We start from the raw sequence: 25,326 nt of genomic DNA, 5'->3' as shown, positions 1-25,326 counted from the left end.
CAGCTTTGATTAGTTTTGTTTATGGCAATTTGCCTAAGTAGACAGAAATTCGTTGAGTGCCAAATCACATCTGTGGTGATGGCATTTAACAACTTCCTAAAGCAGCAGTGACCAGTGGAATGGTTTTTGACTCCTGTACAACCCATGGGCTGGCTGCCCCACACTATCTCAACTGTGGTCGGAAGTCACCCTGTTTGTACACTTGGTCTTCAGAGGGTGGTGCTGTTGGGGAAGGCTGTGGAACCCAGAGGTGGAGCCTCTCTGGAAGTCTGGGCATGTATCCAGAGACTATAGCCAGTTCCACTTCTTGTCCTTTGCCTCATGCTTCCCTGCCTGCTTCTCCTCCAGGATGAGTGGTATTGTTCTGGAGCCCTACACCAAAATAACCCCTTGTCCTGTACACTGCTTTTGTCAGGGTGTACTCCTCCAAAAACAGAAGAGTAACTCAGATACTGATGCATTCCTGAGGATGCTGGCCAAGGCTTATTCCTCCAAAAACAGAAGAGTAACTCAGACACTGACACAGTCCTTAAGAAGCTGGCCCAAGGCATATTCCTACAAACGAAAAGTAACTTAGACATTAATACAGTCTTGAAGAAGCTGTGCCAAGGTTAAGGTCCTTCACTGATGAACACAAAGTCCTGTCTGTGCCTGCGGCAAATGTTTGTGATGACAAACGATTAACTGGCACCAAACAGCGGATGGTAGCCATATTCCTGACCCATGGAGGAACTCAGAAGAATACAAATAGATGTGTCTCAGAAGTTACGAGAATGTGAGCTGAGAGGGAGATAGATGATGGGTAAAGAGCCCGAGTTTAAGTTACCAGAACCAACTAAGCCTGAGGCCATGATGTCACTATCCTTTTAGTAACACAGGCCAATTTAGTTTTCTCTTTTGCTTAACCAACTTTGTGAAGACGAAATTTCTGTCCCACCTGGTCCCTCAGCAGTTTAGTCCCAAATAAACACACAAAGGCTTACATTAATTATAAACTGTTTGGCTTATGGCTCAGGCTTCTTATTGACTAGCTCTCTCTTAATTAACCCATTTATATTAATCTATGTATCTCCACGTGGTCTTGGCTTACCGGAGAATGCCTGGGGAATCCTACCTCCCCAATAGCTACATTGCATCTCTCTGCCTCTGCCTACTACCTTTCTCTATCCCTGTTTGGATTTCCTGCCTGGCTAAATCCTGTCTGTCTATTGGCTGAAATAGCTTTATTCATCAACCAAATAGGGAAACATATATTCACAGGATAATGACATCCCCCATCAACTTTGAGCTGTTCTTCTAACACCCTGAGACAGACATGACTACATATCCATTCTTTATATAGTATTTTTTATGTAGCACAAATGTTGTATATGTACACACACACACCACACACACCCCAAAATGTACTTTATTACTGTATTAAGTAAAATTTGCCAGTTAACTCACTTTGGTTGCCAAGGAATGCCTGTCCTTTGGAAGAATAAGGCAGTAATAGACTTGGAAAATCATAAACACACAGGCGATTATCATCCCCTTTTCAAGGGGAAGGAGGGAATGGAACCAGCAAGAGCTATTCTTTCAATTGAAAAGTAAGTGGGCCAGTACCACCTTGAGAACTCTGGTAAAAGGCTGTACAGTTTTATTTTATTTTGGACCAGCATAGGACACAGGCCAAAAATACTAAAGTAAAAAGAACAGAGGATACATTTAGATAGAGGTAAGAGTGAAAAGGTCTCATTCTGGAGTCAAAGCCACAAGAAACTTCCCTCATAACCAGTGTCTTAGCCCACAAAGGCTGCTACAAAATCTCACAGTCTGGATAGCTTAAGCATAGACATTAATGGAGGCTGAGAAGATCAGGATCAAACACTTTCTTCCCTAAAACTGCCAGTCAAGAATATTGTTTCCAAAACAGCCATTCTTTTAAAATGAAGAAAGAATAAAGGTTTTCCCAACATGGGATGAAGGAGTCATTTCTAACACAGCTGTCACAGGAAATGCCACAGGCAGCTCTTATGTGTAATTGAAGTTACAAATAAGAAAAGACAAAAGCATGAAACTCACAGGGAAAGTAGGTACACACCCATGGAAAACACTGCTGTATGGTATATAAACCTTTTACTACCATTTACTCCCACCCTAAGGTTTAAAGATAACACTATTAAAATGTTAAAATGTCACAACCATTTGTTAAGAGATGTACAATATGAAAACATGTCAAGTGTGGCATTAAAATACAAAACTTGGGAGACAGTTTTTATGTGACCAGAGTGTCACTCACTTTTAAAAGAGCCTGCAGTGTAACATGACCCCCTGAAGGCCTTGTGGTGAGCACAACTCCAGATATCTGGTAGATACTTAAAAGACTCCACTGAGGTACTTCACCTACTCATAAGGGACGGTGCTGAGAAGACAAAGGGACAACACATTGCTAAACAAGCAGAGCCACACGGAAGGAAGTGCTTGCCTACCAATAACAGGAGGCCTTTTAAAAATGTGCAAAAAATGTGTAAATATTATATTCCTGAACAGCTAATGAGCCAAAGGAGAAATTAAGGAAATTGAATTCCATGCAGTGGAAGAATTAAAGTTATTAATCTGTCTGCACTAACCCCATGATCTGCAGATTCAATGTAATCCTATGAAATTCCTAATGCCATTTTTTCCCCAATGATGTTTTTCTAAGATATAAAAGCAACTTTACTACATACATAAAACCACAAGACTCCCTCTAGCCAAAGGCATACTGAGCATAAAAACAAAGATGGAGTTACTACTGTTACCTAACTTCAAAGATATTACAAAGACATGGCAGTGAAAATAGCATGGTGCTAACATAAAAACAGGAAAACTCAATGTATAACCCAATGAAAAAGAACAGAGACCCCCCTCCTGATGGGAGATGTCATTCTGTAAATATGTTTCTCTTATTGGTTAATGAATAAAGCACTATTGGCCAATAGGAAAGGAAGATAGGAGGGACTAGGAGACGAGGAGGAAAGAGGAAGTAGTAGGGAGAAGTCAGCATGTAGAGATTGGCGAGAGCAGACACTGGCCCTCTCTCCAGTAAGATGAGACCACGTGGACACACTTAAATTAATAGAAATGGGTTATTTTTTAAGACAGAGCTAGCCAATAAGAAACTAGTAACTGGCCAACAGAATCATATCTAATACAGTGTCTCTGTGTGTTAATTGGGGCTGGCACCATGGTGGTTCCAGGCTGGCAGGAAAAACGTACTGTTAACATAAACCTGCACAGGTATGGTTAAATGACTTGACATGGAGTCATGGAGAAAGAGTTGTTTCTTCAAAAAAAAAAAAAAATGCTGTTGGAAAAAAATGAATGGTCACATGCAAAAGAATGAAGCTGGACCTTTATATCTTTATATTACCGTGTGTGTATGTGTGTGTGTGTGTGTGTGTGTGTGTTTGTGTGTGTGTGTGTGTAGATAGAAGATATAAGCATAAGATCTCACCCCACAAAAATATTAGATAAACACATAGGGGAAATGCCATGACACTGGTTATAGTAATGGTTTTTCTGGTCAGAACTTCAAGGACAAAAGCAACAAAAATGAAAATAGGCCCACAAGACTGTGTCGAGTTTTATAGCCAAGGAAATAGTTAAGAGTTAGATGGAGTATGAAACAGGTGAAAACATTGATGAACAGCTACTATCTAGACTATGTGGCATTAAAATTCAACAACAAAATGAAATAATTCAATTAAAGATGGACAAAAGACTTGAACAGACATTTTTCAAAAGAAGTCACAAAATGACCAACATGTATATGAAAAGACTCAGCATCATTAATCATCAGGGAGCTGCAAATAAAACCCTGAGTTAGCACTTCCAAATCCATTAGTATGGTCACTGTCAAAAAGACAAGAGGTTAGTACTAGGGAGAGCACGGAGGAAGGGTATGTGCGTACATGGCCAGAGGCCATGTACATGTAAAGACCCCATGCAGCCCACTAGACAAGAAGACCACTGTCATGACCCAGAAATCCCTCTTCTAGCCATGCATCCAAAGGAATTAAATCAGCTTGTTGAAGAGACACCTGTACCAATATTCATTTCAGCATTATTCACAAAAGCTAAGGTATGAAATCTGCCTATTGTCTAGTGCCTATCCATGGATGAATCAACAAAGAAATATAGAGGGTGCATGTGTGTACACACAAATATACTATTTGTGGCAATTTGGGTGAACCTTATGGTCATTATGTAAAATGAAAAAGCCATACACAGAAGAAAAATAAGTGCACAACCTCATTATGTCTAAAGTTAAATGCATGCAGCAGTAATTGCAAGGGGCTAAGACGAGCATCAACATAAAAAAGACCAGTGAAGAGTCAGCTGTGGAAGACATGGGAGAGGAAGACATGGGATAAAGTATTGCCAGCCATACACGAAAACACGAAAGGATTGGGGCTTCATTTAGGAGGAAGGCTTAGGAGTTTTGTGGTACAGTGAAGTGACCGCTATTAATACCTGTAACTTTTATATTCTTTCAAAAATATATACTTGGAAGTATTCTCACCACAAAAAATAACTATAAAAAATTAGTCACTCTACAATGTTTGCATAGTTAAAAAAAGTCATGTACAAAGTAAATACAATTTACTTTTTAGTTCATAAAAACTTAAGAGATACAAGGCAGCCCCTGCCCCAGAGGAAATTTTAATCCCTAACAGGTACACTGGCTGGTCTCAGGGTTCAGGCCATGAATAGCACAGCACAGGTAACACCCTCAGCTCTAGTTCTCATAGAGACCCAAGGAAGCCAGGCTCACAGTGTGAGAGCCAAGGGAATGGCAGCAAACTAGCCTCCCGGGAGAAAGTAAAGGGGTGTGTGTGTGTGTGTGTGTGTGTGTGTGTGTGTGTGTGTGTGTGTGTGTGTGTGTGCTCCTGTGTGTGCATGTGCATACTCTTGAATAGCATTGCGATGTATGATTTATAGCCTGTGGCATTTTGTTACGGCAGCAGAACAAGGCGTGCCATGAAATAATTCCAATTATGAAAATGAGGGAACAGATTTTAGGTCACCAAGAAGCCATGATTTGCTCCTTGCTATGCTGTGCCTGAGGTAGAAGGAGCTTTCTTGTCCTCTGCTCTCAAACAGCAGCTCACACACTAGTTCCTCGATGATCCCTCTGTGTCTGCTGTCCGGATACAGTGATAGAAACAGCAGACATGAAGGCCTTTCAAGGCTCATATGGCTCTCAGCATCATAGCACTGTGGTCACATTCCCAACAGAACTCAATTCCAAAGCCAACACATTTCCATGAAAATATATTTAATCTTATTCAAATTAGAAATCCTGTCCCCCTCCCAGTTACTTTCAAACAAAGCCCCCCTCTCAACAGATGTTGAAAATGGTAGAAGATGTTCTCTTGTTGATTGGAAAGTACATAATCACACACTTTTGATGGCTGACCTATGCACCAGGCCTTGCTCACGTAGAAGGGGATGATGTCACCACTATGATTTGAAGTGTGAAGAAGTTCTTGCCTAAGTTAGTTAACACTGGTGTAATGTACAGAGGAACAGGTTTTCCGGGGAAGGTTTCATTGAGCAGAGGACAGAAAAACAATACAAAGGGTAGGAGACATGTCTGAAAATACTGGCTAGTATTCAGCTGAAGATTAGTCAGGGTGAAAATCAATGTCCGGTGATCAGTAACTTAAAGACAAGGTAGTAGTTCTCTTTTTGGTATTACTGACCTTCCCATGATTCTAGATTCCAAATTATAGAAAAACACAGAGATTAACAAATCTAGAATGTAGAAACTCCTGGCTCTGTGACTCCAGGAATGGCAGTGCCCACTTGCTCATCTTGGCAGCACCCTCTTTAGAGGTAGAGGTGGCTGCTTTACCAGGCCTCTGCCAGCTGGGGCCTGGTACCTCGTTGGGTCTAGCACCAACGGCAGGTATCCTGAGAGGACAGCACCTACTGGGCCATCTTGCGGATCATGTAGTTCAGGATGCCTCCATTATGGAAGTAAGTGAGTTCCACGTCAGTGTCGAACCTCATCACAGCCTGGAAGGTCTTCCCAGTATCCAGCTGCAAAGGCAAAGAGGCAAAGAGCTGCTGAAGGAGGGGTCGAAACACCTGCTTCAGGGAAATCCCACCTGGCTGCCCACTAGCCTCAGTTACGGTGTGGTCCATATTCGAGTCATGTGAGGAGAGTTCTGAGTGCTTGTGAATACTCCAAGAAACAAAAATCTTGTGACTCCAGTTTCTTTAAAACATGGAATTGCTCTTGGAATGTGCAGGAAGCATATGGAACCAGTAGCCTTTGCACTCAGCCAGACCTACTGGATTAGCATGTGTATTTCAACAAGCCCCCTGAAGGCTGAGAAGCACTGCAGAATTTATGATGCAGGTGAGAGGCATGTGAGAAGAGGACAGCCTCCTAGGACAGCAGCTGTGGGTGACAGTGAGGCTTTCTCTTAAGCCTCTTCTGGACATGCTCTGGGCAGCAGAGGTCTCACTGAGGTTGCTCCTTCGGCATCTGATCCAGCTGCTCACTGGGACCTCAGCAGCTGCCTCTGTAGTGCTAAGTCCCCCTGGGACTCTGGTGCTGGGCAGTTTATTCTTGCCTCCCCTAAGCATGTGTCACCACCTCTGCATTAGTTTCTTCCTGTTGCTATGTAAACTGCCATGACCAAAGCAACTTAGAGAAGAAAGAGTTTATCTTGGCTTGTGTTTCCAGAGGGATAAGACATCATGGTGGGGAGGCATGGCAGCAAGTGGCAGGCGGCTGCTGGAGCAGGAAGCTGAGGGCTCACCTCCTTACCCACAAGTGGAAAGCAGAGAGCGGGAACTGTAATTGTGAGGCTTTGAACTCTCAAACCCTGCCCCCAGTAACACACTTCCTCCACAAGGCTGCACAACTAAACCGCCCAGACAACACCACCACTGGCTACCAAGAGTTTAAAGGCCAGAGCCAAGGGGGACATTTCGCCCTTAAACTACAGCCATGGGGTTAATTAAAGTCTGAGGCCTAGGATGAGGCTCATGGAGGGAGTGAACACAGGATCTGTTGATCATACTTTCATTAAAAAAAAAAAAAAGGAAAATTTTGGATACCAGCAAAATATCATCTTTAAACTTTCATCACTATGCTTTGGGCTAAAAGAGACAGAGAATGGGGTTAATTGGGGATGGGAGTTCAGAACGGACTGATAAACACTATGAATTAAGACAAATATGATAATCAGCAGGTATTACCCAATCTGTGTAGAACTGTGTAGTACCAGTAGGCTTCATATCTAATGCCAACCCCAGTCACCTCCCCTCCCTCCACTAATTTCTGACTACAGGCAATAGGCCTTTGCCTCAGGTCCTGCCTGCAGAAGCTCTGCTTACCTTTATTTGAACCTTCATGCGCGGCTTAAGGTTTTCAGGAATGTTGATAGTATACCGTTCCCGCCCTGTGAGTCCCAGAGAGTCTGCAGTTTCACCAGGGAGATACTCAAGGGGGATCACCCCCATCCCGACCAGGTTACTGCGATGAATACGCTCATAGCTCTCTGCCAGGACAGCTTTGATTCCCTGGTGAGCCAAGAGAGAAGTTTGGACACAGCTCTAACTTTTTCTTCAGGAGACACACAAAAACTTACAGCTTCTAAGTACCTGCTAGTCATCCACCTAAAATACTATTTTCTACTTATAAATAACTTGGTAGTGAGTCTTATCCAACTGCCTACAATATACCAGCACTCCGTAAGCAATAACTTGACTTCTTTCCTGCTGGTGAGACAGCTCAGTGGGTAAAGGTGTTTTCCATGAAGCGTTAGGTCCCACAAGGCTAAAATCAACTGCAAGTTAGTTATCCTTCCTCGGACTGTGGTTGTATGTGTTCTCATGTGTATGCACCGTATATACTCATGCTCAAGTGACATACTAAACACATGTAATTTAGAATGAAAGCACCCACTCTTACTTTAAGCCACTTCTAAAGGAGCCCAACTCCTCACTGCTCCCTTACATTCCCCGAGGACAACAGTCTTAATAAATGATGTGTCGATCATGGTCCAGGAATGGAGTCATGTGAGGAGAGTTCTGAGTGCTTGCGAATACTCCAAGAAACAAAAGTCTTGTGACTCCAGTTTCTTTAAAACGTGGAATTGCTCTTGGAATGTGTTTGGTGCTCCTCCCAGGTGTAGTGGATAGGAGTGAGTTTACTTCAGATTACTCACTATTGCTTGCTGTTATTCAATTCAATTAAATGTTTAAATTATCCTTTACATGTCTCTATGTTTTTTTTTCCACATGCAACTTGTCTTTGTGACTGTATACAGCTTGAACTCATGAGAGCTTTATTCATGTGACCTTTCTTAACACAGTATAAACTGTCTGAGGCTCTGAATAAAGTTGGCTATTGCATGAGACTTTAGTTCACCTCATTTATTGGCTTTATTCTGAATGTGTTAGCCTTCACAGGCTTTCCTCCAAGTTAATTACCCACAGAGCTGATGGCTGCCAGGCCCAAGCCCACCTGATATATGTGAGCCAGTTCTCCTTGGACTGTTGCCCTTTGAGTAGAAGTCTAGATCTACAGAGAAGCAGGCTGGGCGAATATCACAAGCTTTTCACAATCTGCTCTTCCCTAATGTCTTAGAAACAAAGCCACCAAGTACCGTCCCCACTCCTGCCCCAGTTCTGATAGACTTCCCACTAGGAAGCCTCGACCTCATACACACCAGAAGGAAAGGGCCTTTGGCTGCCCAGTCTCGGGAGCTGCCCGAACCGTACTCTTTGCCAGCCAGAACAATCAGGGGAAGTCCAGCCTGCTGGTACCTCTCAGCTGCATCGAACACGTCAAGCTGAGGAAGAAGAAACACAGTTAAATCAATGAAAAACTGAAATCCTGGCCACGGGCTTTGTCTGTAAGTCTCCAGTTAACTCTTCTCATTCCCACCAAAGTGAACTTAATTCTGACTAAAATGTAACTGCTGTACAATTTTATAAATTCAAATCCCAGGGCATCAGGCAGAAAAAAGGGAATTACATCTGATGTTCTCTTCCTCCTCTTTCACTGTTGTAACTATTTGAAACTTAAAAGGTAAAATCCCCTGAAACCTGGGTTCTGGCCCAGGACTAGAGGCTCAGCAGTGACTAGTCTGGAAAGGTAGCAAAACGGAAGATGGTATGTTTAGAAATGATATCAAATGCAGTCTTCTTGCCCCTCTACATGCAGGCCAAGGCAGAGGTAGCAGAAGCATGCACGGAAGCATGAAACAACAGGCCAGGAAGGGTCAGCTAATTAAATAAACAACAACGACAAAAACATCTTCCACAAACAAATTTGCTTCTCACAGGATATTCTGCTGAGCTGAGAATTCCCCAGACATCTGATGGGATGGATCGCTGGTGACTGAAGAACAATTATTTGTTTACAGATAAGCAGATCAGAAAATAAACACCCTGAAAGGGAGTCAACTGAAGGGGCTCAACAAGACTCTAAACTCTAAAACAGGGTTTAACTAACATGTTAGTACCTGGGTGGATGGGTGGGCTGGGTTCATTTCATTTGTTACCACCTGAATCTGGAAAGCTTCTGTATGTCTCGATTAGAGAGAACTCATGCACGTGGAAACTGCTACACAACAGGATGTGCCTTCCCCTGCTCAAGCTTCAGAAGGAAACAACCTACCTGCCAAGACAGCAATAGCTAGCCATGTGAATTAACAGAGTGGGAGTTTGTGTCTTGAAAAGTGCTCTCAAGATTGCAGCGCTCAGAGTCCTGCAGGGAAGCAGCTTTATTCAGTTACTGTAGGCTGCATTCCCTCCAGAAGTTCATACAGCTTTTCTTAATTTCTATTTTCCTTAATTTCAAATGTTATGACTTGACAAGGTCTTCACAATCATGTGGCTAGTATTCAGTGGGCCTTTTCAAAATAAACTCCTTGTGTTGTTTCTTCAGTAATTTTGTAATTTCCTTTCTGTCTCTCTCTTTAAAGATGTATTTAATTTGTGTGTATAGGTCCAAATATATGTATACCACCTGTGTAGAGCTGCCTGTGTCTGCCAGAAGGCATCAGGCCCCTGGAATTGCTGTTGCAGGTGGCTGTGAGCAGCCTGATGCGGGTGCTGGTAACACCTTCTGCAGCAGCAAGTCACAGACTAATGAGCCATCTCTCCAGCTCCCATTTTGTTTTCAGGTCCCCCGTTAAACAGATGTTATGCTATATGAGTTTAGTCCTTCTTCATGAACCTTCCCTTTGTCCCTCTCTATATTCCCAGAGATTTTCTAAAGAGATCAGCCTTGCCTTTGAATATTTTAATGCTTTCTTCATCTTTTTCTTTAATGAACAAAGGCTTCTGATTGCTACAAAAAAATTGCTTTGTGGTGATGGCTTCCCTCCCTCCCTCCTTCCTTCTCAAGGGAGGGTTTCTCTGTGTGTAGCCCTGGCTGTCCTGGAACTCACTTTGTAGAGTGTTCAAGGCTAGCCTTGAACTCAAAAGAGATCCACCTGCCTCTGCCTCCCAAGTGCTGGGATCAAAGGCATGTGCCACCACTATCGCCCAGCTCACTGTTTTTCTTAAAGTTTCCTACTTTTTGCATTGTCTCCATGTCCTGCCTCCTTTCCTTCCTTCCTACCTGCTGCTATGTTTAGGACTACTGTGCTGGTTAATTTTACATCAACTTGATACAAGCTAGAATCCTGTGAAGAGGAAACCTCGATACCCCTACCAGACTGGCCTGTGGGCAAGCCTGCAGTGATTTTCTTGATTCATGATTGATGTGGGAAGGCCCAGTTTACTGTGGGTGAGGCCACCCCTGGGCAGGAGGGCTTGGGTTGAATTAAGACAGCAGGCTGAGGAAGCCAGGAGGACCAAGTCAGTAAGCAGCACTACTCCATGGCCTCTGCATCAGCTCCTGCCTCCAGGTTCCTGCCTTGGCTTCCCTGATGATGACTTATAACCAGAAAATAAATAAATAAATAAATACATAATAATAAAAAAAAAAATAAAATAAACCTCTTTTCTCCCCAAGTCATTTCCGCCATGATATTTTATCACACTTATAGGAAGTAAAGTAGTATAGTTATTGATTGGGCCTGTCTCCCTTTCATGTAATTGCCTTTTTCTTTGGTCTCTAATGTGCTATTTTATCATATAATTTTTTTAAAAGATTTATTTTTTATTATGTACACAACATTCTGCCTTCATGTATTCTTGCAGGCCAGAAGAGGGCACCAAATCTCATGATGGTTATGAGCTACCATGTGTTTGCTGGGAAATGAACTCAGGACCTTTGGAAGAGCAACCAGTGCTCTTATGCTCTCAACCTCTGAGCCATCTCTCTAGCCCTATCATATAGTATCTTATCTCCATTCATTATTCATCTGCTGTCAAGGTCTCCACTCTCAGCAGTAGATGTACTCCTACCCCCTGAAATATTGCCTTTCCCACCTATAACTTAGGAAATTAATCTTTCATTATCTGATAAACCAGCAGTGTGACTTTCTCTGAAGATGCCAATGTTGAAGACAATACTGATGTCCCTCAGGGCCCACCAATAGTTGTCTCTAGACCTATAACCAGACTAAAAGCTAGCAGGCTCCTAGAGAAGAGAAAGAAAGTGTACTCAATGAGGACTCCTAAAGAGAGAGCTTAATCAGTTTGCTAATTCCTTTATGTAGAAGCCTGGGGAACATGTGTGGGAATGGATTTGAACGGTGTGAGATAATGGTAGAAGGAACATAAAACTGGATCAGGCTGAGTTTATTTTATGGGCCCACTGAGAGGAGAGTTTAGGTTTAATACAGAACCCACAAAGTTTAAAAGATGTCAAAAGTTTGTGTGAATGGTTGGCTGAAACATCTGTCAAAAGATAGCCTCCTAAAAAGAAGTAGGAGGTGCCTGATATCTTTTGGCTTAAGTAAAGGGATTTTAAGGCTCAGGAAAATTGCAATGCTAGAGTTAGTGTGCTGTGTGAAACCTAATCCTCCACAATGGGAAGGCCCAGAAGACACGCCGTTCACTAACCCTGTAAGAGGAGAAATGGTGAGGGGCACCAGCCCATCCAAAGAGCTTTGCTGATGCCCTTTTTCTTGTGCCAGACCTCAGGAGTGGTGATGCTGCTGCTCAGTTGGATGAATTAAATGCGATGGGTTTAACTGGGATAGCAGGAGCCAGGTGGCATCACTTAACTGCCATAGTTAAGGTGATCATGATTATAATTAGCATAGACTAGGCAGTGTCCAAAAATGGCCTGATTTGTAATGGTCAGCATAGGCAAAGTGAATTTTATGGTGCCATGACTCATATGGTCCTTTGGTACTAGGTACTCAATCATGGTGTTTACAAGCATGGAATAGATAAAAAGCCTACATCATTTTTTCTTTGATCTCTGTTAGTGGAAAAATTCTCAAACAAATGAAAGTTTCCACTGGATTGTGGCAAAAGGGAATCTTGGCTCATGAACCGATTTCCCTACTTGAGCCAGTTTGTGGACCCCGAACCCCTTGAATGATGGGATGGCTAGGTTCTTCTGAGGAAGGACCTTGATAAAACACTAAGATTTTACTGTTATCCCATCTCTAGTCCTTCCCCAGAGGAACATATGGCATTTATACAATAATTTATACAATGGGGGAAAGGAAATAAACTTTTTGGGATCTATTGGATATATTGGTTCTGAATTGATGCTGATTGCAGGAGACCCTAAGAAACACTGTGACCTCCAGGTAACTGGGACAGATATTCTTAGAAGTTGGCAGAATGCTCACATTGGTTCCCTGATCTGTGGAGTAAGGGCTATTATGTTGGAAAGGCTAAATGGAAGCCATTAGAGTTGCCTCTGCCAGGGAAATAGTGACTCAAAACATTATCACATCTCCAGAAAAATTAGAGAAATTGGTGCCACCATCAAGGACTTGAAAGTTGCAGGGCTGGTGGGTCCACGAACTCTCCTATTTGGCTAGTGCAGAAGACAGATGGATTATGGATAATCATTGACTATCGAAAACTCTAGTAGTGACTCCAATAGCATCTGCTGTACCAGAAGTGGGGTCCTTACCTGAACAGATTAACACACCTCTTGGAACATGGCATGTAGCTATTGATCTAGCAAATGCATTTATCTTGGAACCTGACATTTAGAACCACCAGAAGGAATTTCCTTTTAGTTGGCAAAGCCAACAGTATACCTTCACAGTTTATCTCCCCAAACCTGTGTTATAACTTGGAGAGACCTTGAACAACTGTGTCTTTAATGAAATATCATATTGGTGCACTATATTGATAACATTATGCTGACTTGGACCAAGGGAGCAAGAGGTAGCAACCACTTTTGACTTGTGCAGTCTGCACAGTACTCTGGACCTGTTGAAGCCTTCTCCTATTTTAGGCCCCACACAAAGCTAGCAGTACATATGTACATCAGAGGATGGGAAATAAACCCAACCAAAAATATGAGGGCCTTCTACCGCAGTGAAATTCTTAAGATTACAAGTGGTGTGGGGCATTCAGAGATATTCCTTCTTACATCTGGTCCTTCCCACCACCAAGAAAAAAGCACAACATTTAGTGGAACTATTTGGATTCTGAGGACAGCACATTCCTCACTTGGGTGTGTTACTCTGAATCATATACCAAGTGACTTGGAAAGCTGGGAAAGTTGCTAGCTTTGTATGGGGCCTGGAACAGAAGCCTCTTCAATAGGTCCAGGGTACTGTGTCTGCTGCTTTACCATTTGGACCACATGATTCAATGAACGTGATGGTCCTTGAGGTGTTAGTGGCAAATAGAGAAGCTGTTTGGAGCCTTTGGCAGGCCCCTATGGTTGAATCACAGAAAACACTTTTGGGATTTTGGAGCAAGGCTCTATCATCATTGTAGACAACCATTTTTCCTTTGGAAGACAGCTCTGGCCCTGCTATTGGGCCTTAGTAGAATGTTTGACAATGGATCACCAAGTGACTATGTGACCTGAGCTGCTCATCATGAGCTGGGTATTATCTGACTTACCAAGTCATAAAGTAGGACATGCACAGCAGCAATCCATTATCAAATGGAAGTGGCATATACATGATTGGGCCTGAGCAGGTTCTGAAGGCACCAAACAAGTTAATGAAGAAGCTGTACAAATGCCTATGGTTCCTACTCCCATTACAATGTCATTTGCTGCCAAACATGCACCTGTAGCCTGGTTTGTTGATGGTTCTGGCAGTAGCCAATGGATTGGCTGGATGGTCAGGGACTTAGAAAGAACATGATGGACATTGGTGAGAAAGACATCTGGGGAAGAAGTGTGTGAATAGATCTCTTCAAAATGGGCAAAGTATGTGAACATACTTGTGTTCCATATGAATGTTCACCAAAAGATAACTTCATCTGAGGAAAATTTCAATAATTAAGTAGAAAACATCACCTGTTCTGTGGACAGTCAGCCTCTTTTCTCAGCTATCCTTGTCAATGACTAGTGGCCTGAACAAACAGCCATGGTGGCACAGATGGGATTACTTTGTGTCAAGTTGACCTGGGCCTGGGATGAACTTGTGATGGGTGTTCTTATGATGAATATTCTTGTGATGGGTGTTTTGTTTTTTATTTTTTTGAGGCAGTTTCTCTGTGTAGCCCTAGCTATCCTGAAACTTGCTCTGTAGACCAGGCTGACCTCAAACTCAGAGATCCACCTGCCTCTGCCTCCCAAGTGCTGGGATTAAAGGTGTGTGCCACCAATGCCTGGCCTCTTTGTTGTGTTCTATTCTGATTTGTTTTGTGGACCTGAATGGGAGGGGAATTGGGGAGGAACTCAGAGAAGCTGTTGTTGGGGAGTGGTAATCAGAATATGCTGTATGAAAAAAAAATATGTATATATTTTCAATAAAAGAGGAAGAAAAAAAAAAAAAAAAAAAAAAAAAAGGCAGATACTCCTTGGGGACCTGCAGATATGTTACTGTCCCAGATCTTACTGGGCATCCCATCTTGTTTTAATCCTCAGAGCCACGAGCCACATATGACTGGTGTTATTTCTAGGTCAAAAATTTATAGAAAGGCCCAGAGAGGTAAGTAACTCGTGCTAGGACCCTACCTCAGGTGGCTCTGAGTACAGAATCTACCTCACACACCCACATCCACAAATAAACAACTCCAGCATATATACTAGCCTCAAACAGGTCCTTCAGGACTGGGCAAACCTCAAAGGGCTCCCATAGCCTTTCTTTTGCTTTGGATGCAGTAAATTAAAACAAATACCAGTGGGGATACACTATTGATCTTGATAAATAACCTGAATAATTTGGAATTTAGCCTTCAAGTACTTTAAATACATATGAAATTTCACTGAGAGATTTTTTTTTTTTTTTTTTTTTTTGAGCTCAACTTCCAGGAAATGAAACTTAGTTGAACCATGGTACTTAACTAATCAGCAAGAGACTGTAATTTCTATCATGATAAATGGCACACATATGGACACTTAGCAAGAACTGTAGGAAATCAGGTAGGCTGCAACTGCAAAAACCAAGAAAGCTACTATGAAGAGCCCGGCTCTCAATCCTGACAGACACTGGTTTCTGAAGGAAGAGAGACTGTACTCACGGTTTCTCCTGAAGGAAGATGCACAGTCTGTGGTGCCTGCTTGTTCAGAAACTTGTTCAGCAAGCGAATGTTGGCAAATGTTCCCCGTGCCATGATGGCATCATTTCCTCGGCGGGAGCCATAAGAGTTGAACTCTCGTGGTGTCAGGCTAATAACAGAAGCAGGAGGAGCTCTTTACTGATGTGAGTAAAGAAAACACAGTTTACACACAAATATCATAAACCTAGCATGTTACTGAATCTGCCAAGTACTGTTCTGTAGGCTGCTTTCAAAGCCTCAGCTGGAGAGCCAACCAGGGGCAAAGAAGGTCAGGATAAGTATTCTCCAGGGTCAACTCAAGAGTCTTTCAGATTTGGATAGAAAATTAGAAGAATTCTGCAAGGAGTTTGTCCTCTTAACTCAGCAGGATGCCCACACATATTAGATGAAAACGGAATTAAAAGTAATAGGGAAGCCAGTCAGATGGACCAGAGAATGGTAGACAACTAAATATGTTCCATAAACTAACCAGAAATAGGCCTGATTTGTTCCTGAATAATCAGGGCCTTAAGGCAAAGGGAAGCAACACAGTGGCAATACAGCATATAACTTTCCAGAGGAAAAGAATCATGGCAGGGCTAGAGGCATAAGAGTAATGTCTGTTCCTTATGCATGAGAACCAATGAAAGGAACTTTGTGATACCAAGAACAGCTTATTTCAATGGGCACAGTAGCCAGTTCACTGGCCTATTTTTTTTACAATGCTGGGATGAATGTTAACACTACCTTATTGTTAGAACTATATATGCCTCAGAACCTCTGAAATCCTATTCAGAATGTTTTGGGTTTGTACACTGTGGTTAGGAGAACATTATAATTGCTTGCATTCATTTTCCTCAGGAGTTCCTATGTCAAGACAATCACCCTCTGAGAAAATTTGCTCTGCTTCTCAAGTTTGCTCCGAGCCTTCTCTCCAAGGGAACTGATTTGAAAGGGAGGACAGAAATCAGGATTTTTTTTTTTTTTTACCTCACATGAGTCTCATCAGACTTGGGAACCCCCAAACCCATTGTCTGTATTCAGCCAGCAGCAGATGGTGCCGATGTACCTATGGATATTGGCACGTCTGAGGGGCTGAATGGGGGAGTGACTTGCACATTCTTGAGGCAATTCTGTTCACACTGTCTCAGCAGGACAGGGCAATGAATGCCCGATTATATCACTGCTGGATCTAAACAGGCTCTGCCATGGATTGGGAGAGGGCTGGCAGTGAGCCTAAAGCATACACTTGCTTAGGAAGCTGTCACTCCTGGCCACTGTGAGTTCTCCTATGGTGCTATTAGGCAACAAATAAACTCAGTAAAGAGAGAAAACAGTGTGATCCCAAAAGCAGCATGTGAAAAGAGAAATGCCAGCTTCCCCGTGTTTCCTCCCTTTGGCTCCAAGTCTTTCTGCCTCACCCATACTTACCCTCTGTTGGTCAAGTAGCGAGCAGCAGGACTGTTTCTTGCAATATTCCCCGCTGGAGAGATGTGGTCTGTTGTTACTGAATCTCCTAAATTTAGTAGCACATAGGCATCCACTATAGACTTGGGTGGCTGGAGATCTAAAGTCTACAGAAGAAGACACAAGCCAGCATTTGCCAGGTTTCACAGACAGGTCACCAGGTGAGCTCAACCAGGCGGGCCAGACTGAGAGCTCTGAATCAATGCATGGACAATTCTAGTTTACTGGCTCACAGCAACGTTGCTGATGATTAGAGTAAGGTAAACTGAAAACATTCACATCCAAACCTTGGAGAGAAGGTGAAATATCAGCATCAACCCTCAAAGACAAAGGCATGCAGCTACAAGGACATTCCTTCTGCAGCTCCATGTACTTCTTCAAATGTCAAAGACATCTGAAGATTCTGACATCCTTTCCTACTCCCTCCATAGCAATCCATCATGGGGTGTAAGATTAAATCAACATGGCAAGTCCTTTGGATATTCTCCTGGACCAGTCCTGCAGACCTTAGCTGGGCCTAATCTAGGTGGTATTTATCTATTCACTAGGATGTCTCGGCAGTCATACAGAACCTTTGGCTAGAGAAGCTGCCTACATTGAGATCTCCAAGCCTTCTACATAATTCCCAGCCTTATCTGCTTGAGTATGCAAAGGTTTTACTGTGATGAGCAGCCAGCACAAAGCTGTGGGGTAAGACTGTACAAGGAAAAACAGCTTTTAAAGAGCTTACATTAAAAAAAAAAAAAAAAAAAAAAAAAAAAAGCCAGGGGCTGGATAGATGGCTTAGAGGTCAGGAGCACCAACTGTTCTTCAGTTTCCAAATGGTGGCTCACAACTGTATAAACTCTAGGTTTAGGGGATCAGATGCCTTCTTCTGCCCCCCACAGTACACATGTGGTGCACAGACACACAAGCAAGCAAACTACTCATACACATTAAAGAAAACATGTTAGGCCAGTAAGATGGCTTCAGATAATGTTCTTGCCACCAGCATCAAGCCTGGTAACCTGAGTGTGAATCTGGAACTCTCTGGAATGAGAGAGCCAATTGTCTTCTGACTTCCACCCTTGTGTCATGCATGGCACACCTGTGCCCATGCTCACATACAAACAGCACAGACACACAATAATAAATACAATTTAAATACACAATATTGAAAAATACAGTAAAATATCATACCAAGTTTTCAAAGAACGGCGGTGACTTAATGTATGTAGATTTGGGATTCCACGAATACAGCTTATCTGATGGGGCTGCTAAGGCATTCCAGCTTTTGTTTACAGTCTTAAATAAGAAAGGGGGAAAATTAATCACATTCCAGGCTAGGAAAAACTTGATATATAAATACAAAACATCCAGAAGAGGTCTACTAAAAGCTACTTTGGTTCTATGTCAAACACAAAGTGGTTCCTGGTTCCTTTGTCTTGCTAAGTGACAGGAATCTTTTTGTTTTTTAATTTAAATTTGACACAAGCTTGTTTTACAAGTCAATTCCAGTTCCCTCACCCTCCCTGTCCTCTCCTGTACTACCCCTCCTCATCCCATCCTCTTTCTGCTCCCCAGTGAGGGCGAGGCCTTCCATGGGGAGCCTTAAAATCTGTCATATCATTTGGAGCAGGGCCTAGGCCCTTCCCCATGTATCTAGGCTGAGGGAGTATCCCTCTGTGTGGGATGGGCTCCAAAAGTCCATCCATATTAGTAATTAAATAGTGATCTACTACCAGAGGCCCCCATAGTCTGCCCAGTCCTAACTGAGATCCTAACTGGGTCAGTCCTATACTGGTTTCCCAGCTATCAGACTGGGGTCCATGTGCTCCCCCTTGTTCAGGTCAGCTGATTCTGTGGGTTTTTCCAGCCTGGTCTTGACCTCTTTGCTCATCACTCCTCCCTCTCTGTAACTGGATTCCAGGAGTTCAGCTCAGTGCTTGGCTGTGGGTGTCTGCTTCTGAAGTGACAGGAATCTTAAGCAAGCCCTGGCAAAAGGTAGGAACCCTTACTCCTGCAGGTGACCGTCCCATGAAGACACTGCCTTCTCACAGTTGCTCTGAACTGTGCTATCTACTATGAGCTGTTTAGAAGCCATGGAGGCAGTGCTGAGGGAAAGCCTCCAGCTAATGGTCAGTGGGAAATTGAGGACCTCAGTCCAATCCCCAGGGTGAGCCTCAGTTGATGATGTCACTCCAGATGGGATGACTTTTGCTTGTACAGGCCGAGGCTCCCACTGGCTCTGCACATAGACACAAAATGCTTTTGTTTTAATTTGCTAAGTTTTAGTTACATATATTCCAATATATGTGTGTGTATATATATATATATATATCCCCTTTTATGATTTCATATACATGAATACAATGTCCTAGGGCATATCTCCCCATTACCCTCTCATGTCCCCTTCCAACTCTAACTGTATTCACTTCTTCCCACCTAATCTCCCTTTTATTTTCATGCCTCTCTCTCTCTCTCTTTTTTTTTCTGATGTGCTGAGTTTAATAGCATTGCTTGTAGGAACATGGGTCAGGTGGATAGCTTATCAGTAGCTATACTACTGAAGAAAATGACTCTTCTTTTCCAAGCAACCATTAATTATTGTCATTGCTCCTCAGGAAGGAATGGAGACTTGTGAATCCCACCCCAGTCCATGATGGGACCAATAGATAATGAATATATACATTTAATCCAGGTCACATGGATACTAGATAGCAAAATAGCAGCCACTGTGCATGTATTTAAGTTGGCTTGACTTTTCTTCCCAGATCCCTTACCTTGATCTTTGCAGAAACATACTCAATCAGATGACCGACAAGCTCCTAGATGCTTGTGGAGGGGGCAGTGAGAGGATTCTGTACCATGACCCCTGTCCTACAGTCTTGTTCTCATTTCCAACTATCCCCCCTCCCCTGTCAGAAGACCTTGGACAACAAGGAAGGGTGTAACTGAGGCCTGGTAAAGAGGACTGAACCCCAGTTATTTCCTGCCATTTATTTATTTATTTATTTATTTATTTATTTATTCATTCATTCATTCATTCATTCATTCATTCATTTTGGAACTCACTCTTTAGACCAGGCCAGTCTCCAACTCCCAGAGTTCCACCTGCCTCTGCCTCCCAGTGCTGTGATTAAAGGTGTGAGCCAGCATGCCTGGCTTTTCTCCTACTTTAGAATATGCAACTTTACTCTCATTTCAACAAGGTGATCCATCCTGATTTTAACACTTTTTAACATTCAGATAATTTTTTTTTTTTTGAGATGTATTCAATCAACTGACTGCACTTGGTAACAAAATACAGTGATTACCATGGTCTTCAACACAGGTGATGTTCCAGGATGTCTGAAAAAGGAGTGGAGGTACCAAAAACATGGATCTAAAGCTTGTTACTGAGGCAATGTGTCACATCCCTGTCCCAATCTGTGTCATGTGGGCTTTGTAAAAAGGTGAGTCATGGAAGAAGAGTAACTTGTAGCCCTGCCCTAGTCAGAGGAAGAAAGAAATGTCTCACTCTGGTTCGTGCTCCTGTTGGCCTCAGGTCTGCTGAGATAACACAAAGCAAACCGTGCATGTGTGCACTGTGATGTGACTCACCTCTATTTTCTGATAGACCTCCTTAAACATCCCAGGGATCACATATTGCCGCTCCACTGCCTGGATCTCATCTCGAGTTGGCCAGATATCCTTAAGAAATACTTGCTGGCCCTGTGCATTAACTCCTGGGGAAAACATGTTACCAATGAAAAATTTCTTCTAACACCCATTGTAATGAATGACTGTGCATAATATGAAATACTTTGTCATTTTCTATTAGGCACTTGAGTCATTGGCAGACTTCAGTATCCTCAGAAGTCTCTGAAGCCAATGCTCTATGGACATGGGGAAGGTGTATAATTCTGTCATTAACTGGGGACTTGGAGCCAATAGCACACTAATTCATAACTGAATGAAGTCTGTGCCAATGCCAGGGACATCACAGGTTTCTTGTGTATAGAACACTGGATACTAGTTCAGTATTATGCTCCAGGGCCATCTAAAAAAAGCAAAATTATCACAAAAATACACAAAAAGTATAAAAAAAAAGCAGTAACTAGACTGTGAAAAGGGCGCTTATTTACTTAGACTTACAGAACAAGAAGGCTGTGTCACACTGAATGTGTACTGTGTGACCCAGCTTTCACCCTGTGCTCACAAAAGGGATGCCCTCCACATTATCTAACCTCCTTGGGCTGGAGTGAGGAGGCCGTCAAGAGCAAAAGCCCAGACAAAGCAGAACTTAGAAGTGAGAGAATCTGACCTGCAGCGTGCTCCTATAGGGTGTACATAAAGTGAAGTCCAGAAGGAGGCGAAAGGCAGCGCCCTCTGAAGATTCCAGAACAGCAATTTGCTCATACATTTAGGTCTTATATCTTTTTTGACACTTACTGGCCCCAAAAGAATATTGTTTCTTTCCTTTGTGTTTTGGGTGTATACTGAAGAACAGTAAAAAGACTTCTCTGTTCCCTCTTGTGAGAGCCAAAATTACATTTTAATTACTATGCTTTAGAGAACTGTGAAACAAAACGCCTCTGATCGGCAAGCCCCTTGCCCAAGGACAGATAGTTCCTGAAATGCTGGGGGCCACTGGTTATGGGAGCTAACAAGCCACATATTTTCATTCCCCTGGACAAGTTTGTTTGGCCCAGCTGCACTGGATGCGCTTGACCACAAGGGGGTGGTAGGTTTACATCAGGATGTATGCTTGCCCCTGATTGGACCTCATGGAAAATAGCTGCTGTAAACCAGGACTCATGGCCATTTTTTTTTTTTTTTCTGGGAAACCAGAGATAAACTTGGCCAGGGCTCATCCACATGGCCAGTATTTAATTAAGCTTGCTTCAAAATTGGCTTTAAATTGTGGTAGTGGTCTTATTCTCTACCCGTGGGATTAATACTCTCCAGAGTCTTTGTTTTTAGAGACAGGGTCCTGCTGTGTAACCCTGGCTAGCCTGGAATTCACCTCTAGAGATCTGCCTGCCTCTACCTTCTGAGTCCTGGGATTAAAGACATGCAGCGCCATCATCACACCCAACTCTCAAGATTCCAAACTTCATTTTGTATTAACAAAAGCAGCAGCAACTTCCTTCTAGTCATATTTTTCAATCCTGGAAAAAGAGTTATGAAACCAAAATCTTACCCAAAGGCTCTTTCTCAAAGTCAATCCTGATGGTCCCGGCGATTGCGTATGCTATTACTAATGGGGGAGAGGCTAAGTAGTTGGCCCGGGTGTTAGGATGGACTCGACCTTCAAAATTCCTGTTCCCAGACAGCACTCCAACAGCTACGAGGTCTCCCTGTGTGAGGCAAGAGAACTATAAGTTCACAAAGGGAGGCACTGCTGCAGGGAGGGAAGGGAGGGGTATCCCAAGGGGAGAGAGTAGTGGTCAGTGATTTCTGGTCTTGAGAAAATACCAGATAGGTCAGCATTTAACATCATAGTTTTTGCTGCTAGAATCTAAGACCAGGTGAGGCTACCAGAGGCTGCCAGTTGAAGGAAGCCATAATGACACATCCAACAGTACTTTTCAAGGCTACAGATCTATGGCAACAGAAACCAAGCCAACACAATGTAGTTTTCATTCATTTCTAAGGAAATTTGGGTAATAAACAGCAACAAACATTTTGTAGTCAAAGCCAGCATGCACTGAACCCTGCCTGGGTGCAGGCACTGCTCAAAGCCTTTCTTTACCATCATGATTCTCAAAAACAGCTGCGATCATCTCTATTTATAGTTGTGGAAACCAAGGCACAGACCAGTTAGAGTTACACAGCTAGTGATTTCTCCTTGTGAATTTTGCTCCTGTTACCACACCCAGATTCCAAGGGCTGCCTTACAACTTCCAGAATTTGCCACATGTTACACAAACACAAACAAGAGGTCTGCAGAAGACAGGCTCCTCTGCCATTACCTGAGTGATCGCCTCCACCACAGGTTCAGGAAGGGGCCCACTGTTGCCAATGCAGGTCATGCAGCCATAGCCTACTACATCAAACCTAGGTGTCAAACAAGGCACAGGAAATGGTTCTTCTTAGTGAGTCATAAAGCAACAGTAACAGTGAGTTTAAGACAGGGTCATTCCAAAAAGTTTTCCTTCCTAAGAAGGATGCTATCCACATTTTTAAACTTGTATCACAAGGAGGTGAATGCTCTAGAATATTTAAAAGCTGAAACCAGATGTGTCATTTAATATCTCCATTTCCTATTATTGTACATGAAACACACGGAGAAAACAGATGTTATACAAACTAGTAAATAACATGGTAACTGGAGAAACTGTTATGATGAATAATCACTCATCTGCCTCAAGGACTAGTATGTCTGCAGCCAAGTACTTAGTTTTGAGCTTAAGGCAGGCTCAATTGCTCAGCCACTACCAGACCATGCTTTTTCTCAGCAAGAGGAAAGGTGCCCTCTTCTGGGGACAGGAGGGAATGCCACACAGAAGCACAGGGTTCACTCTGATAAATTATAGCATAACCATCCCAGGAAAGCTAGGGTTTGTTGGTGTACCATGTGATAAAATATTGTGAAAAGTACATAGGATCAGATAAGGTGACAGCTGCACACAGGTGGTAAAAGACTAGGACAATGGCTAAGGCATAAATGAACCCAACCAACCAACCAAACATAAACCCCTCTCCCTCACCCTAGCTGAGACAGATAAGGCATGACTCCACTCTCTCGAAGGTAGTAGGTGACCACACCACTTCCAGGAGACAGGCTGGTCTTGACATAAGGCTTCACACTCAGTCCTGCTTCCACGGCTTTCTTTGCTAGCAGTCCTGTGAAGCAGTGAGCAGACACACATGGATGGCTGTTTATTCAGGTGCTAAGAACACTTCAGGAAAAGACCAGGTTTTTTCCAGTTACATTTCTTGACCAACAGGTCAAAAGTTCACTACCCAGAGACAGTTCATGCACATAGTAAGCCCAAATGAGTCATGGAGATGAAGCAAGACACAGGTGGGCTTCTGTTCCTCCTAATAAATGAGCCCCTGCCTGGCATGGTGGCACATACCTTTAATTCCAGCATCTGGCAGGCAGAACCTTTTTATTTAGATCAACCTGGTCTTACATAGCAAGTGCCCAAAACAAAACCAATCAACCAAACAAAAGAAATAAATCCTAAACCACTTAGGGATATCTGCTGAGTTTTTAATTTCTAGAGGGAAAATTCTCTATAATTATGTTGGATATTGATGGAAATTATACAGGAAAGGCCTTATCTGAGATACACAAACTGTGTCCTGATTGGAAGGGAACATAGCCTATAGTATATCTAGACCACAAATATTCCTACAGCAAAAATCAGAGACCTGGGGCCTGATCAGGACCATAATGGAATGGGCATTCTCTGACTCAGGAAGCATGAGAGCTGAGGGGAAGAAATGAGGGGAGGGAACAAGGATACAAAAGCCATGGACAGCTGCTGGTGTTCCCTAGAAACCTGGTTTGTTCCAGTTAAGTATGGAAAATTTAGTGGCAAAGATGAACTCTAAAAAGGTTTTTCATACAGGCCATTAAGAAATAACTATTGACCCTGGTCTCTGGACCCAAGGGAAGCTCTCAAGGGTGATTAAACACCAGAACTAAGGTGATCTTATAACATTGAACTCTACATGTAACTATTAACTACCTCACAGCATTGCACAACAGGCTGGCTCACTGAGCTACCTCAGCCAGTGACCTGTGCCCTGGTCTAGCTGCAACCGCCAATGCAGAAGACAGTGCAGAGTCCTACTTCTGGGGGCTTACAGGGGCAGAGTATGGCAGGACAAGAGGTTCTTTTCTATTCTTCCTCCGGAAGGACCCAGATTCTCTGCTCTCCTCTGCTTATTTTCTGTGCTAATTACAAAAGGAAAGGCTGCCATATGCTATGAATTCTATTTCAAAATTTTTGTTTTGGATGCTTTTGGCTGTGGGAATTTTCTGGTCAAATCTGTGTATCTGGAAATGTAAAATTCTCCTCCCAGACCAGGAGGATGGAACCAGATGCCCTCACCTGCTCCTAACATCACAGATGGATTGCTTGTATTTGTGCAGCTAGTGATGGCAGCAATTACCACAGAGCCATGAGCCAGAGTGAATTCACTGTTATTGTAGATAAATGTCTTCTGGTCATTGTGATGGTCTGGAGCAACTTGAAAACCTTTAAATCCTTGCTGTGGGAAAGGAAGGTTGAAAATATTAAATGCAAGAAGGAAACTGGGCACACACAATCTGCTATAAAAAGGAAAATATATGTGATCAAA

At 42.9% G+C, this 25,326-nt stretch overlaps 1 protein-coding gene across 1 annotated transcript in view; it reads right to left on the bottom strand.

Annotated features, from left to right (window-relative positions):
- Window positions 1-5,285: 5,285 nt before the first annotated feature.
- The window catches only part of Aco1 (aconitase 1), a 55,954-nt gene continuing 35,913 nt past the window's right edge, over window positions 5,286-25,326 (bottom strand). The window contains exons 11-21 of the mRNA XM_051187530.1: window positions 25,077-25,236; window positions 23,721-23,856; window positions 22,983-23,067; window positions 22,211-22,367; window positions 20,629-20,753; window positions 18,226-18,330; window positions 17,011-17,153; window positions 15,562-15,709; window positions 8,715-8,837; window positions 7,378-7,563; window positions 5,286-6,069 (exon numbers count right to left, since the gene is read on the bottom strand). Coding sequence (XP_051043487.1) covers window positions 5,956-6,069; window positions 7,378-7,563; window positions 8,715-8,837; window positions 15,562-15,709; window positions 17,011-17,153; window positions 18,226-18,330; window positions 20,629-20,753; window positions 22,211-22,367; window positions 22,983-23,067; window positions 23,721-23,856; window positions 25,077-25,236 — 1,482 coding nt within the window. The 3' untranslated portion in view covers window positions 5,286-5,955. The remainder of the gene's footprint in view (window positions 6,070-7,377; window positions 7,564-8,714; window positions 8,838-15,561; window positions 15,710-17,010; window positions 17,154-18,225; window positions 18,331-20,628; window positions 20,754-22,210; window positions 22,368-22,982; window positions 23,068-23,720; window positions 23,857-25,076; window positions 25,237-25,326) is intronic.

This window comes from Phodopus roborovskii, unplaced genomic scaffold (assembly GCF_943737965.1).
Source record: "Phodopus roborovskii unplaced genomic scaffold, PHOROB, whole genome shotgun sequence".
NCBI classification, from domain to species: domain Eukaryota; kingdom Metazoa; phylum Chordata; class Mammalia; order Rodentia; family Cricetidae; genus Phodopus; species Phodopus roborovskii.
Note: the sequence above shows the minus strand (reverse complement) of the source record. Positions and strands in the feature narration are given on the sequence as shown.